Here is a 17813-nt window from a genome sequence, read left to right on the forward strand (position 1 = left end):
AATGGCAAATGCACTATATATTGAGTAATATTACATTGTAGGCCCCTAGTAGTTCTAAAGTTTTGTGAATTTTATGTATTTTTTACCACGCAAATTTTCTTATTATGATTAATAAAAGAAAATTTTATGTATTTATTATTATTTACTCTAAATAGTTTTAAAATATGCGATGTGATTCTAATATCATGTGACTATTAAAAATTATGTTATACCGTATTTTGCATGCCTTCTTATATAATGTTCCTATACTTTTTTAATTATACATAAAATATCTTGTTTTTTTTTATTCGAACGTGGAATCTCTCTCCAAGCCCAGACCAAGAGGTCTTAGGCTAAAATATCTTCTTGTTTTTTTTTTTTTTTTAACATTCGAATGTGGAATCTCTCTCCAAGCCCATACCAAGAGGTCTTAGGCTAAAATATTGCGACAAGTGACAAGACAATTTCGTCCACCTTCCGTAAAAAATGCTTGCAAGAAATATACTCATCAGTCTGATCCAAGGATGAAAATATCTGGAAACGTCGGTGGTCTAATTTTTTAAAAATATCAAAAAAAATATTAATATCGGTGAAAATATTAATAAAATTTACATAAATATAAAAATTTAGATTATAACATATTTTTAAAATTTTTTGATAGCGTAAACATTAAAAAGATACATAAATAAATAAGTTTTACATAAAAAATCTCATATATCTTACATTTCTTAATATTTAAAGGAAGTTTTATGAGGTTCAAATGTGGTCGGAATCCCAGCTTAATTCAAACAATATTTGGTATCATGATATGTTACTTAATAATGTCGAACGTAGTTATGAATATATCACGTGCAGATTTATTGATCTCTCCCCACTATATTTCCATGAATTAGAAATTATGAATTCTCTCGATCGTTTCCATATTCATCATATTTTTAAAATTATTATTATATGGATAATGAATTTAAGGAGTATTGTTGGAATCGCTGTAATAATTGAAACTTAAATTCATCGATTGTAAACTCATAGAAAGATTATCTTCGTCAGTTATTTATATTCTTGATATTCTTAACTCTCTCCTTAGTAAATGAAAAAATAAATAATAAAAAAAACTGATTTATAAGGCAAATTTTTATTAAAAAAAGCAAAAAAAAAAAAAAAAAAAAAACTTTAAAATTTTTGTTTCTAAAATCATAGAAATTTCTATGAAATTTATTGATATTCTACCACAATTATACTATATGTAAATCGATATTAACATTTTAATCGATATTTACTGATATTTTTAATATTTTCTTGATATTTTGCCAACATTAATATTATGGTGGAAAAAAATACGAGAAGCACAAAAATCTGAAATTTCCACCGAAATATCTGAAATTTCGGCGAAATTTTCGTCCATGGTCTATCAACGCATCAATGTCCATCCTTTGACAAGTCAGTCACTATGAAGGTGCATAGCGTATTCCTTACTCTGAGACGTAGTGTGGAAAATTTGCTTTCACTCTCATATCTTTGAAGTTTCATCATTTTCCAAATCTCCTATATAAAGATAGTTTGCGTCTAATCCAATAACACCACAAGATAGAGCACTTTACGAAAAAAAAAAAAAAAAAGTACTATAGTAAAAAAAAAATTAAATAGTACTAGCTAGAAATCATCAAAGATGAGGAGGGAAGGGACGTCGTTATTGGGGGCGATGCTAATGATCATGGTGGCGGTGCTCGTGGCGGCGGCGAGGGGAGAGACGAGTCCAAGCCAGTGCACGCAGGAGAAGGACCAGCTGGTTAACGCGTGCCGGTCGGTGATTTTCGGGCAAAATCCGTCGGCCAATTGCTGCCAACGCATAAGGGTAACTCATGTGGAGTGCGTCTGCCCCTATGTCACCCCAAAGGTTGCTAATCTTATCAACGTCGAACGTACAATCAAGCAAATTCAGGCATGTGGAAGGACCGTCCCCCACAACTTCAAGTGTGGCAGTGAGTGTTACTTCTCTATTAATCACACATTATATATATATATATATATATGATTAATTTTGTGATCGCAATGAGTTTATTTTTATGATTAAACTTCTCATCATTTGCATCTCTTATTTACTTTTTTTTTTTTTTTTTAGAATTTTTGTTTAAAACAAATGGAAAAATATCAGATGATGGCTATACTTGACTCCCTGAAATAACCCCCAAATTAGGAGACACGTGTGATATACATGTATAAGTGGGATATACATGTATAAATGTGTTTGTAAATATATTTATATACACATTAATACGTGATTAATTTGTATGGTTTGTGTGCATCATGAAAAATTTGTGTATGTATCTACTACTACTGACGCACTTTTTCTTCTCTTCGTGTTGAAGCAAAATATTAATTATTATGTGCTCTGCTTCCAAATAACAGGCTCAATCTCCAGATCGTTAAATTGCTGTCATGAGCTGATTGTTATCAGAAATAACATTACAGTACCTTTAAAAGCCTGAGCGGAATAAGACAAGACGATATAATAATTTTTTTGATGGATTAAAGCTCTAATTACAAACAAGAAATCACACATAAAATTTATATGATTCATTCTCACATTTTATAAAAATTACGTTTATTTTCAAATTACTGTAAAAATTTACTATGATGAAGAAGAAAACTACATAAAAATTTTAATGATAATTGTTTTTGAAAAAATTATGTTTTAAATTTCGTAAGAAGATAACTACATATAAAAATTAAAAAAAAATTAAAATTTAAGAGACATTTAGTTCATAAATTAAAATCATGTGATTATAATTATTTTTAATTTACGTATATTTTTTATAAAAAAAAAACACTATAATAAATTATAAACTATAATTTAAATATGATTTAAATTCTCAAATTAAATATCACCGGGGTTTTGAAAATAGTGATTCCCATTACGACTCTATTTGAAGAAATTACCTCATCTATAAAGTAGCTTTCTCATTATCTGAAGTAGGTATCAGACACATCAACATGACATCGCTCTTAAATATAGACCACAACTTTTTCAACCCCATGAAATAGACTTAATAAAGTGAATTTCTCGTCTCCACATGCCATGTGAAAAAAAAAAAAAAAAAAATTTCATGCCTCACTATTTCGTACTCTTTGTACAAGAATTAGGTTCCACAAACTTAACGATTAGTAATGGCACAATATTAGCATAGTTTTGCTTTCCTAAAAAAAATTATATATGTTGTGCTTTATAGCCTGACTTGGATTAGTATTTAAGGATTTGAAAATTTTGTTTTGACCTCAGTTGACTTGTTCAATATTGTCCAAAGTTATTATATATATATTTCAAGTCTTTGCAGCTTATGGTGAATTAATTTTTTTGCAGGTATCACTACTCCATGAGAGAATATATAAGGGGCAATGATATATATATATATATATATATATATAAAGACTTCTATCATTTGCGCATATCGAATAAGATGTCTCTTTATTTCCTTAATTTAGATAATTGTTGTTTTTATTATGTCATGTCATTAGCGTGATGTATTAAAAGAGAGATGTTCATGCTTTACTTAAAAATAAAAACTTAAGCGTTGACTCGGTCCACGAAACACGGGGATATGGTTTGGAATAGTGTTTGGTTTCTATTTCTTTTTTTTTTTTTTTTTTAAGTATGAAAACCACTCTATTCGTAAAAGTCCCACCATATAGGCGACTTAGCTTCTCACAAATGACAAGTCATGACACATAACAACTTGGTCACTTCAGAGACTTTTGAAAGATCTGCACCATTTTTCTTTTTTTTTTATTATTATTATTTTTTTATGGATCAGTGTATTTGGAAAAACCAAACTTTAATTAACCACGACTATCAACGACGTCCAGTCCGTAACAAATTTTAAAAGAAAAAAAAGGGAACAATGATAACTTTTTAATCCAAATTTTATTTTTTATTGAATCATTTATAGCATTTTTATTTAAGTAATTCAAAAATTTAGTACAAAATTAGGAGTGATAATTCGTGTCACGTGTCGTGTTCGTGTCGTGTTTTGATCGTTTCTTTTTAAATTTGTAATCAACCCAAACACGACCCGTGACACGAAATTTTTTAAAAACCGCAATACGATCACTTTACGAGTTGACATGACGCGACCCGAAAATGACCCGTAACACCAAATTGACCCGTGAACCCGAAATTGACACGAAAATTGTTTACTTTTATTTAGTTTTTTACATATTAAAAATAACTTAAAATTCATAACACATTAAATTACAATAACATCCATTAAAATTAAGCAAATAATAGTATAAGATTTTGAGTATAACTATCATGATATCACAAGTTCATAATAAATTTTAAAATATGAAATGAAAAATATATGTATTTTTTAATTTTTTACGAGTTTCGTGTCGTGTTCGGGTTAGGCGGGTTCAACTCGAAATTGACCCGTGTTTTTCGTGTTAATTTCAAGTCGACCCAATTCTGACCCGAACATCTTTTTTCTCAATGCTAACCCGCAAAATTCGTATCGTTTTCGAGTCGTATCGTCGTGTTGTGACCCATATTGCCAGTCCTACACAAAACCGTGTAAAAAGAGATAAAATTAAACTACAAATAAGCCCAAAATTAATAAATAAATATAAATATAATAATTAATTAATAAAATCAGAAATTTTTTGTGACCGTCGGGGATCAAAAGTATGGACAAATCAAATGGTCTCATTTTTACTTAGTGCTGGAACTTCGGGTCGGCGGGCCGCCCGAAGCCCGAATTTTTTCGGGCTCGGGCAGCCCGGATTTGACATGTCCACCCTTGCCCGCCGCCGTCTAACCACCGTATACCGCCGTCCGCCGGGATTTTTTTGCATTTTTCTGACCAAGCCCGAACTGCCCGACCCGAAAATTGCCCGAAAATTGGGTGTGCCCGAATTGCCCGACCCGAAGCCCGAATTTTTGAATTTTGCCTGAAGTTTTCCCGCCTGCCCGACTTGCCCGACCCGCCCGAGGTGCCCGAATTACCCGAATACCCGAAAACGCCTGGGTTTTTGAATTTTTACCCGAATTCGGCCCGAAAACCCGAGCTGCCCGAGTTTACCCGACTGCCCGAACCCGAATTTCTTGCTTGGACGGGCGGGAATTGGGCCGGCCTGCCCGAGCCCGAACCCGACCCGCCCGAGGTGCCCGAATTACCCGAATACCCGAAAACGCCTGGGTTTTTGAATTTTTACCCGAATTCGGCCCGAAAACCCGAGCTGCCCGAGTTTACCCGACTGCCCGAACCCGAATTTCTTGCTTGGACGGGCGGGAATTGGGCCGGCCTGCCCGAGCCCGAACCCGACCCGCCCGAGGTGCCCGAATTACCCGAATACCCGAAAACGCCTGGGTTTTTGAATTTTTACCCGAATTCGGCCCGAAAACCCGAGCTGCCCGAGTTTACCCGACTGCCCGAACCCGAATTTCTTGCTTGGACGGGCGGGAATTGGGCCGGCCTGCCCGAGCCCGAACCCGACCCGCCCGAGGTGCCCGAATTACCCGAATACCCGAAAACGCCTGGGTTTTTGAATTTTTACCCGAATTCGGCCCGAAAACCCGAGCTGCCCGAGTTTACCCGACTGCCCGAACCCGAATTTCTTGCTTGGACGGGCGGGAATTGGGCCGGCCTGCCCGAGCCCGAACCCGACCCGCCCGAGGTGCCCGAATTACCCGAATACCCGAAAACGCCTGGGTTTTTGAATTTTTACCCGAATTCGGCCCGAAAACCCGAGCTGCCCGAGTTTACCCGACTGCCCGAACCCGAATTTCTTGCTTGGACGGGCGGGAATTGGGCCGGCCTGCCCGAGCCCGAACCCGACCCGCCCGAGGTGCCCGAATTACCCGAATACCCGAAAACGCCTGGGTTTTTGAATTTTTACCCGAATTCGGCCCGAAAACCCGAGCTGCCCGAGTTTACCCGACTGCCCGAACCCGAATTTCTTGCTTGGACGGGCGGGAATTGGGCCGGCCTGCCCGAGCCCGAACCCGACCCGCCCGAGGTGCCCGAATTACCCGAATACCCGAAAACGCCTGGGTTTTTGAATTTTTACCCGAATTCGGCCCGAAAACCCGAGCTGCCCGAGTTTACCCGACTGCCCGAACCCGAATTTCTTGCTTGGACGGGCGGGAATTGGGCCGGCCTGCCCGAGCCCGAACCCGACCCGCCCGAGGTGCCCGAATTACCCGAATACCCGAAAACGCCTGGGTTTTTGAATTTTTACCCGAATTCGGCCCGAAAACCCGAGCTGCCCGAGTTTACCCGACTGCCCGAACCCGAATTTCTTGCTTGGACGGGCGGGAATTGGGCCGGCCTGCCCGAGCCCGAACCCGACCCGCCCGAGGTGCCCGAATTACCCGAATACCCGAAAACGCCTGGGTTTTTGAATTTTTACCCGAATTCGGCCCGAAAACCCGAGCTGCCCGAGTTTACCCGACTGCCCGAACCCGAATTTCTTGCTTGGACGGGCGGGAATTGGGCCGGCCTGCCCGAGCCCGAACCCGACCCGCCCGAGGTGCCCGAATTACCCGAATACCCGAAAACGCCTGGGTTTTTGAATTTTTACCCGAATTCGGCCCGAAAACCCGAGCTGCCCGAGTTTACCCGACTGCCCGAACCCGAATTTCTTGCTTGGACGGGCGGGAATTGGGCCGGCCTGCCCGAGCCCGAACCCGACCCGCCCGAGGTGCCCGAATTACCCGAATACCCGAAAACGCCTGGGTTTTTGAATTTTTACCCGAATTCGGCCCGAAAACCCGAGCTGCCCGAGTTTACCCGACTGCCCGAACCCGAATTTCTTGCTTGGACGGGCGGGAATTGGGCCGGCCTGCCCGAGCCCGAACCCGACCCGCCCGAGGTGCCCGAATTACCCGAATACCCGAAAACGCCTGGGTTTTTGAATTTTTACCCGAATTCGGCCCGAAAACCCGAGCTGCCCGAGTTTACCCGACTGCCCGAACCCGAATTTCTTGCTTGGACGGGCGGGAATTGGGCCGGCCTGCCCGAGCCCGAACCCGACCCGCCCGAGGTGCCCGAATTACCCGAATACCCGAAAACGCCTGGGTTTTTGAATTTTTACCCGAATTCGGCCCGAAAACCCGAGCTGCCCGAGTTTACCCGACTGCCCGAACCCGAATTTCTTGCTTGGACGGGCGGGAATTGGGCCGGCCTGCCCGAGCCCGAACCCGACCCGCCCGAGGTGCCCGAATTACCCGAATACCCGAAAACGCCTGGGTTTTTGAATTTTTACCCGAATTCGGCCCGAAAACCCGAGCTGCCCGAGTTTACCCGACTGCCCGAACCCGAATTTCTTGCTTGGACGGGCGGGAATTGGGCCGGCCTGCCCGAGCCCGAACCCGACCCGCCCGAGGTGCCCGAATTACCCGAATACCCGAAAACGCCTGGGTTTTTGAATTTTTACCCGAATTCGGCCCGAAAACCCGAGCTGCCCGAGTTTACCCGACTGCCCGAACCCGAATTTCTTGCTTGGACGGGCGGGAATTGGGCCGGCCTGCCCGAGCCCGAACCCGACCCGCCCGAGGTGCCCGAATTACCCGAATACCCGAAAACGCCTGGGTTTTTGAATTTTTACCCGAATTCGGCCCGAAAACCCGAGCTGCCCGAGTTTACCCGACTGCCCGAACCCGAATTTCTTGCTTGGACGGGCGGGAATTGGGCCGGCCTGCCCGAGCCCGAACCCGACCCGCCCGAGGTGCCCGAATTACCCGAATACCCGAAAACGCCTGGGTTTTTGAATTTTTACCCGAATTCGGCCCGAAAACCCGAGCTGCCCGAGTTTACCCGACTGCCCGAACCCGAATTTCTTGCTTGGACGGGCGGGAATTGGGCCGGCCTGCCCGAGCCCGAACCCGACCCGCCCGAGGTGCCCGAATTACCCGAATACCCGAAAACGCCTGGGTTTTTGAATTTTTACCCGAATTCGGCCCGAAAACCCGAGCTGCCCGAGTTTACCCGACTGCCCGAACCCGAATTTCAAAAAACTAGCCGTTTTCGGGCAAATCGGGCAATTCGGGCGGGCTCGGGCCGCCCGGCCGGGCTCGGGCCGCTGAATACAAGCCCGCGGCCCGTTCAAGGTGAAATTTGGGCTCGGGCGGGTCGGGTTCGGGCTCGGGCAAATCCTCGGGTTTTTCGGGCGGTCGCGGGCGGCCCGTCCAAAGTTCCAGCACTATAATTTTACTCTCTCTTTCTCTCTCTTTTCCCAGGCGGGACACACCACTCCCTCTCTCTCACTCTTTCTCTCTTTCTCAGGCAGTTCTCTCTCTCTCTCTTCCCAGCAGCCTAACCACCCCCTCTCTCTCTTTCAAACTTTCCCACGCAGCTCTCTCTCTATTGGCGCAAAAGGAGGTGCCAGAAAAAAAAAAAAAAAAAAAAAAAAAAAAAAAAAAGAAGCAACGTGGCTTATTTTGGAAGGAGAAATGGACAAACGTTTCGTCCGCCCCACCCTACCCTAAAAACGGGTTCTTCTTTAGTAGGATGTTAAAGATTATAGAGATGTTAATTGGGTCAGACGGCCCCATCAAGCACGATGGCACAAAACAAAAATTTTTAAGCCAGGCACAGAATGACACGAGAATATAATGGGTCGGGTTAAGCACGATACGAGGTGGTGGGCCATGTCGAGCTCATAATTTTTGGCACGTGGATTTGGCATGACAAGGCACGACGATAAGTATAAGTACGAACACGACACTAGCATGGCACGACCCATTGAGCATGATCGGCCGACACAGCAAATATAATTTTTTTATTGATAAATTTACGGTATTGTTACAATTTTTTTTTCTTTTTGCTTTTTTTTCCTTAGTAATATCATATGAAATTATATTCTTATTTGAATTAATTTTTATTTAAAACTGTTCAAAAAAATAATTTTAAACGACTCAATGGTTCAATAAGTCAGCTTAAAAATTCATTATGCTAAACACGATAAAGGCATGAACACAGCAAGAGCACGAGCACATATGGCCTAGGCCCATGGGTCAGGTCGGGCCTATGATTTTTAATCTTGGGTTGTCACGAGCACGACACAAAGTTTCGGTGGGCCAAACCAAACACAGCACGAAGCACTCATGAGTCTAACTAATTATGGGCCGGACCGACACGATATGGTACGATTGACATCTCGCGGGGATGATCAGGATTACATGTGAAAAGACAACAAATTTATTTATCATTTAAGAGTACTTTTGTGCAGAAATATATGCGCACATCTTACACACGTGCGCGCGCACACACTCGCACTCACGTATCTAGAGTACTATTCTTAAATAAATAAATAAATAAACAATAACAACAACTTGGCTATAAGGTTTAAAAGTGATCAGAATTTGAAGACCAAAAGGTGACTGGTCCGTCATAGACTCGTATTATTTCTTAGAATTTAACGCATCACAGGCTGGATAAAATTAAGAAGCACACAGGCTGGATTGTATAAAAACACATAATTACTACACATAATTACGATCTTGCCAGTACTTTTCAATTCCATACGTCCAATTTAATTCGTCTTTCTTCACAACAAATTCCTGTACTATCTCCGTCCCAAACAAATTTCACTTTTCCTTCCCCAAAAAACCAGGGGAAAAGAAATAGCACAGCCATTATTATTGGAAAAAAAACAATCATTAGATGTTTCAAGGTTTTTCCACAACAACAGATCTGAACCACAAAGAAGAAACTAAAAACACCCGAGAAACTCTCTAAGTCCCACATTTTTCAACACACATCTCTAGCATATAAAAATGCACTATATCATGTCCTTTCCCCATCCCAAAAATACACTACGCAATCATATTCCTATTACCATAGAGGGAAACGACAAAAATATAGAAATAATCAAGTTGTAAAAATAGGAAGTATGGCCGTACAAGCGGCTCTATTGACGATCCTCGTCGCCACCGCCACCGTCGTATTGGCAAACGGCGACGTTCCAATCCCGGAGAATGAGGCTCAAGTGAACACGTGGTTTAACCAGAATATTAGGCCGTTTGGAGAGAGGAAGGGCACGCTAGACCCGAACCTGGTGAAGGCCGAGGAAGGCGTTAAGATCATTAGGGTTAGGAAAGACGGCAGCGAAGATTTCAAGAAGATCGCCGACGCCATCAAGACCATCCCCGCCTGGAACACCAAGCGTGTCATCATCGATATAGGACCCGGAGAGTACCATGAGAAGGTGTTGATAGACTACAATCAGCCCTACGTTAGCCTTGTGGGCTCATCGCCTAAAGACCGGCCAACCATTACTTATGGCGCCACGGCGAAACAGTATGGGACGGTGGATAGCGCCACCGTCATTGTCTTGGCACCCTACTTCGTCGCCGCTAATCTTATCTTTAAGGTACGTACTTTAATCTTGATTAGTATTTGAGTACACTTGTCGTTAATTATCAAGTGACTACCAATATATTAAACATAGTACTACTTGTATGTATGTGTATGAACGTTGTTAGTATTTTTTTGAATCCAAACTTAGGAGGGTTAAACAGAGAGGAGATTTTATTTTGTTTTATGGATATTTACATGGTTAGTTTTTCTTTTCTTTTTATTTATTTATTGGGCAGAATTCTGCACCAAGGCCGGATCCATACAAAAAGGATGGTCAGGCATTGGCGTTTAGGATAAACGGGGACAAGGCAGCCTTCTTCAACAGCAAATTTATCGGATTTCAGGACACGTTATGTGATGACAGGGGATATCACTTCTTCAAGGATTGCTACATTGAGGGCACTGTTGATTTCATCTTCGGCAGGGGAACATCTCTTTATTTGGTACACACACACATATATATATATATATATATAGACATTGTTCATATATCGGCCGATACATGAATAGACCTCACACACACACAAAAAAACTGTATATATACACTACCTCTATCTGTCAATATATCTATGTGTTCACATATATACAGCCCAAAATGACAGTAAAAAAATGATCTCAGCTCGTGAAACAAAATGTCGCCTAATTTAGCTGAAGAAATGTTCCCTGCTGGATATTTTCTTTAATGGTTAACTTGAGCTGCATGATACATTCGAAAATAAAATAAGAATACCAGTTATTGTTATTATTATTATTATAATACGGTTTTCGTTACATGTGTTATTGGTTTTGTGGGGATGCAGAACGCAGATTTATTTGTGATTGGTGACAAAGGACTGACAGTGATCACAGCTCAAGGAAGGGGCGATAGAGTTAGCACTGGATACTCATTTGTGCACAGTAGAATAGAGGGAACCGGCAATTCCACCACTTTCTTGGGCAGGCCTTGGGGTGACAAGACTAAAGTCGTTTACACCTACACTTACATGAGCAATGTCATCCAACCCGGCGGATGGAGCGACAATTCCCAAACGTCAAAGTAAGCCGACCAATAGTTTTTTCCTTAAAAAATGCTTGGTAGCACCATTATTATTAAACACCGTCAGTAATAGAACACATCCTTCACCATCCGTGTCAAATGAGGTTGTTCTAGTTTTTGTATTAATTATTTTGTGGTAATTTGTATTGTTATTGTACGTGATATGAAATGTTACTTTTGCAGGAATTTTTACTATGGAGAGTACAAGAGTGTTGGACCAGGTTCAAGCAAGGGTAAGAGAGCAAAATTCTCCAAGCAGCTGACCTTTGACCAAGTGAAGCCTTTCATCACACTTGGCTACATCAAGGCTTCTACCTGGTTGCTCCCTGCACCTAAACCATTATAATTAAATTTAAAAGTGCAAATAATTATCATTATTTGTCAAAAATATTCATTTGATTAAATGGTATAATTATGAAATTGTTTATACCTTTTGCTCCTTATTTACATCGAAATGTAGAAGAGAGACTTTAATTTGCTTTATCGAAGATGGCTGATTAATTGGCATTTTTGTGTATAACATAATTCGGTTGTAGAATAACTTCTAGTTTCATATTAATTAGTCCATACAAAGGCTTTATTTTTGTTGCTAATTTAGGAATATTAAATATAAGGGACTCTAAATTTGGTAAATGGTAATGCTATCCAAAAGATAATAAGCGTAATTAACTTTTAAAGATCAAAGATGTCCTTAATTTCTTACCATGCTTTTTAGAAAAAAGACGTCACGAAGGTGGAGCTTTTGTCTTCCACAACCCAAAAGCCTTAAATTAAAAAAGAAAAAAAGAAAATGCAAATGGCCATTTTTATCTTTCGGCTGAAAACTAAAGTTAAAATTTTCTGTAAAAGAATTTGATAACTAATTTAATTAAAAAATGATATTAATATCATTATAATTACCCCAACTAACCCATTTAAAAGAAAAATTACCACAACTTTGCAATAATGATCTTATCCATGTATGATGAACACTTTAATCTTACTATAATGATCGCTATTCATTAATGTGTACATTATTGTTTGAGAAAATTTTATATTGATACTGTGTGTTTTTTCGTTTTTTAATATTTTATTTTTTATAGTTTTAAATTAATACCTTAACGTTTTAAGAAATCATTTTTAATACCCTCAAGCTTTTTTTTGACGTAAAATATCATTTCTGCCATCATACTTAATTTGCCAACAATGTGTTTTTTCAAAATAGATTAAAAATATTTAAAATCATATCAGAAAGCATTTTTCAAGATAAATTTTTATTTTTAAAACAAAATAAAAATTGGGTTGAAATAACATTTTAAAAATATTTAAATTCTTAAAAAACTAATTAAGAGAATGGAAATGACATTTTACATCCCAAAAGGGGCCTTAGAGTACTGAAAAATTATTTACTCCTTTTTGCCCTCATATTCGCTTAATTTAAGACGTGATCAGGGTCAAAGATTCACCGGGGGAAAAATTCCTATACTCTACCCATTTACCCATTAAAAAATAAGAGTTTAAAAAAATTATAATATTATTATACTCAAAGCAAATTTCATTAAACTTATTATAAATGTAGCAATATAACCATTAATATCTTATAAATATATATCTCATTTAATATTTCCAATCTTTTATAATTACTAATAATTATATATCTCATTTAGGATTTTTTAATAAAATATAGCGCACACATATAAAACATGTATTACATAAAAGTGCATATTATTGAAAAAACGGCAACGAGTGCGCAGCGGAATTTTAAAATTTTTAATAAATGCCAAAGCCAACCAAGAACATGCTCATGATGCTATATAACATAAATACCAAATATCTAAATCACACGTTTAGAGATTACGAAAACAACACGTCTGACAGATCAAAGTGCTCTAAACAGTAACCAGAAAAGCCTCAACCAACTAGTCTTCTTTGTTATTCTTGTTTCCACGGTCGGAGTAGGAGTTGGCACACGTCGTTTAATCTCCTCTTAGTATTCTTGAACTCCTTCCAACCACAAGAGAGCCAAAGAAAAAATCATTTTTGAGAAGTAAACAATTTTTCCTCTCATGAACCCTTACCAATAGCCCCCAAAACGTCTCTCAAGTTATCTAATGAATAATATGACTTACTAGGCTATTTATATAGTTTAGGAAGTCATATTCCCGTAATAATTAGGTTTTCCAAAGTCAATCTCGCGTACAGAGTCAGTTTTGCCACGTCATAGCGTGTCAGCACACCTCCACCAGTCAACTGGTATGGACAGAGTAAAACTCCATTGGTCGACTGGTCACTGTTACAGGAAACTTGTTTTCCAAGTCATTTAATATGAGAAACTTGCACAGAGCCTTAGTTTTGATTTAGCTAACCAAATATAGAAGTTGTTTGATCAAAACAGTTATATATTAGTCTTTCCATATTAAATAAAACCCAAAACAATAATTCAACCAATTTATCTAGAATTAATCTATCAATTAATTCACCTTGATAAATTACTCATGAATTAGCAACCAATCTCACATTGATTTTAAACCTTTTTACGCAAATAACACAAGTTACCAATATGTAAGAAATACGTCATATCGTTACTGGAAATTATGTGAGTTAGCAAAGGGACCTGATGGACATATATAAATCAAGATCCTATAATCACAACAACACTCGTAAACCAACAAGTCCATCTCATGATTATAAACTCTAGTGTTATTCCACTAAAAGCGTAGAGCTGCACTCTCGATTCATATAGTATATTTACAAAGCTCTGAATAGCTCTTGTCCACAACTCATTATATTAGTGTATTATCCCCTTAGGATATCCATAATTGACTTAAGGTCAAGTTCCGCTTTACCTTCACGGTTATATTTATCTTATGTTCTATTACCACTCATTCAGAAAACCATTATTCATACCAATACAAATAGTAAACCATTAGATAACACAAAGTAGTCTAATGGTCGTGCACTCGTATTTTTTAATCCACGGGTAATGACATAAGAGGATATGATTGACTCTTTATAGGAGTTAAGGATTCCCTATTTATGAATAATAAATCTACTCACACAAGAGTCATACATCTAACATACCGGTAAACGTACCTTTACATAATGTCAGGATGTCCCCCTTTGGCACATCAAAGGATACAAGTCAAGCATACGGGTTTATTATTCATCTCAAGATTAAGATGACCACATATATTTGTCAAAAGTGAATGGTTTTATTCAAACCGAATTATTAATTAAAATAATTTAACTTTGGTCCGATCCAATATAAATTTTACCATTAGGAATTATATCAATGTCTCTACCCATGGAGTCCCACCTCCGATGACCAAAACAAGTCGTCTCCGTTAGGAACTAGACAACATAACAATCTTAACATGAATAAAGCATCAAACTTTATTCCTTTGATTACGGGTCATATTCTTTAGACTATCATCTTTAGATTCATGCCTGCTGCATGTTCTTCTCATTACATGCACGATCTAAATACTTAGAACGACAGTCTCAGACTTCTAGTTTACTTATCATACATTCAACTAATATGAACATAACGAGGACATACAAAGATATATGAAATTAAACAAATCTTTATTAGTAGTCAAAATGTCTCAAAATACATTCTTCAATTTATTCCTAAGGGCATAAACGCTAATGCATATAATCGGGCGGGGTCGGAAACATGGGAGCTTCCCCTACTCCCACCCCGCTTCTGACTCAAAGGTTAATTTTAACCCCTATACCCGCCCCCATCTCTATATAGCATCCCCTATACACGCCCTATTAGGAACGGGTACCCATACCGTCAAGTAAAATTGCCAGCCCTAATAATTTTTAATTTGGTTGACCCAGCTTTACTCTCTATTAAACATTTTAAAAAGACCTTATCCTCATAACCAAACATCATTTTTGCCTTTACAAATCTTCAAAAATTAAATTTGAGTTTACTAAATTCGAAATTACTAAAAAGAGTAAATTTGATATTTCACATTCCAAAAGAGGGCCTCAGGATATCAAAAATCAATTTATTGAAAGGTAGAGTAGTGTTGTCAATTAGGCATGAGCGACCCGGCCCGTCCCGCTACAGTGTTGGGCCCAATACGGCCCGGCCCTGTACTATGAAGGGTCGGGCCCAGTCCCGGCATATCTTGTGGGCTAGGGTTGAGCCACAACTGCTGGTTCCCGAATCGAATTCGGGTGCGGAAGCATGGTAGGAAAACAGCGGATCGTGTATAACAAAAATTTTCATAAAACTTTTGAGATACTCTATAGATTATATTAATTTATGCACAAATAAATTAATCACATTAATTTACATCATTCAAGGATCAACCGAAAAATACCTGGAAGCCGACTCGGATGATAACTTAAATTTCTTTGACCACGAACAGTCCTTGCTCCAAGCTTTGTGTTTAGAATACCAAAGTCTTCCACGTCAATTCCTTGATTCCACGTAGACGTGTGTGTGGGCACACGTGAGACAAAATAGGTTTCTCAAACACTCGAATTTCCACAAACACCAACGCATGCACGATGTGGAATTTTTGGAGAAAAATATTTTTGCACTCTTTTTTCCTCTATGAGACTTTCGGCCACCACTCTAATTAGGGCTGAATATTTGTTTCAAAATTATTTCTACAATTTTCTATCTTTCTCATATTTAAAGAGTAGAAGTCAAACTTCAAAATAGAATCAAATCCTTATCTCCAATTTTGAATTTGGAACAAAAAATCCCTTCCCCTTATCCACTTAATGGCCGGCCACCCTCCTAGGGTTTATCCCTATGTGTGGCGCCAATCTCAGATAGGGAAGGAAGAGATTTTATCCTTTATCCAGTAGTCCAATTTTAATTCAGATTCAAATTCGAATTTAAGTCAAACTTAAATTAATTTGAATTCTAAATTGAACAACTTATCAAATAAGTTTAAATGGATAAATCTAGATGTGTTCAAATTCAAATTTAAATAATCATATTATTTAAATAATAATTAATTCTCAATTAATTATTTTTTGAGTATTTAATTTTATAATTCCGTAATTCTAAAATTCCCATTTTGCCTTTTGTGTCTGGTAAAATTACAAGGACGACGCGGTGACTAATGGACCTATAATTCTGAGCTCCAATAAAATTAATAATTAATTAAACACTTTAATTAATTTATTAATTCTATTAATTCCAATAGTTACTCCACTATAAACTTGGAATTGAACTCTCGAAATTATAGACATTAATTACTTTTAAACTGCGAAGTGTCCATTTGATATAGTCATTACATATAGATCAGTCCTCCATAAATAATTCATAATTAGAGTCAGGTAGAATCCGTTAACCTCTCTAATTACATCTTTATCCTTGAGTACCATTGATTCTCTAATGGATAGTGATTCATAAAACACATTCATGAACCATAGCGCTCTTACTAATCCAAGTACCGAATCAACACTCAAGAGAATTATTTATCTGCTTCTTTCTCAAGAAGGAATGGATTCCATCTCGTATAATAATATTCCCAGCTACCTATTTCATTATGTCTCCAAAATACAAGGAATAGGATTCAGGGTCTCGGAATCCGTACTGAGTAAATCAAAAGACATAAATCCATAAATAGGAGTTTGTTAAGAACTCAGGATTAAGATCATCCTATATATGACCATCGGTAGACTCAATTAGAATTTCTATGCTTAACGGAAATTATTAGAAATTCATATTGTGTCTGCGTCCATGTTCCACATAATCTCATTATGCGAAATACACTCATTCAATATCTCGCCATATTAACAGTGCGGATAACACCATTCCATTCTAAATGGAAATGACATGTATTAATAATGTTTTAATTAAAGATTCTGAACTTTAATTAAATTCATTATGAACAATTACTTTTGATTATTATCCTTAAACATTATCCTCTCGTATACAACACTTATACACCATGTTTAAGGTTACATAAATAATCAAGGAATTTTATTTGATATTCATAAAATATTCATAAATATATGCACATAAAATGATGAATAAACTCTTTTATTAAATAAATAATAAATATCCTTTTACATCTCATGCTTCTAGGACACTATTCCTAACAACAACTCCCTAACCTACAGCCTTGGCACGGCCCTGGCCTGTGCGAGGCACTGGCCCGCCGCGTGTCCAACGATCACACTGAGCCCGGCATGCGGCCTGACACGTCAAGGGCCTAACGGTTGGAAACGGCTAGTCCGGCCTGGTCCATGACGTGCCTAATGGCTATAAACCAAAAATCCTCCCAAAAATTCCTATAACTACCTCACCTCACTCACAAAATTCTTCACACTTCTACCTCTCTTTCAACTATCATAACTCTATCTCCCATATCCTCTATCTGATTCTTATTTTTCTCTTTCATTTCCTAAGTTTCTCTTATCTGTTTCATTTACAATTTTCAATCAAATTCTGCTACATCCCGAAAAATAAAGGTATTGAATCTTGGTTC

At 38.5% G+C, this 17813-nt stretch overlaps 2 protein-coding genes across 2 annotated transcripts; both read left to right on the top strand.

Annotated features, from left to right (window-relative positions):
* Window positions 1-1511: 1511 nt before the first annotated feature.
* On the top strand, window positions 1512-3588 carry LOC112094038. Its single transcript, XM_024173969.1, has 2 exons — window positions 1512-1958; window positions 3338-3588. Exons 1-2 carry the CDS (start codon window positions 1646-1648, stop codon window positions 3352-3354), a joined length of 330 nt encoding a protein of 109 aa, XP_024029737.1. The 5' UTR covers window positions 1512-1645; the 3' UTR covers window positions 3355-3588.
* Window positions 3589-9864: 6276 nt separating this feature from the next.
* LOC21400123 (probable pectinesterase 50) lies at window positions 9865-11713 on the top strand. Its single transcript, XM_010110860.1, has 4 exons — window positions 9865-10344; window positions 10568-10774; window positions 11132-11367; window positions 11551-11713. Exons 1-4 carry the CDS (start codon window positions 9865-9867, stop codon window positions 11711-11713), a joined length of 1086 nt encoding a protein of 361 aa, XP_010109162.1.
* Window positions 11714-17813: the final 6100 nt, after the last annotated feature.

This window comes from Morus notabilis, unplaced genomic scaffold (genome assembly GCF_000414095.1).
Source record: "Morus notabilis unplaced genomic scaffold, ASM41409v2 Scaffold223, whole genome shotgun sequence".
NCBI classification, from domain to species: Eukaryota; Viridiplantae; Streptophyta; class Magnoliopsida; order Rosales; family Moraceae; genus Morus; species Morus notabilis.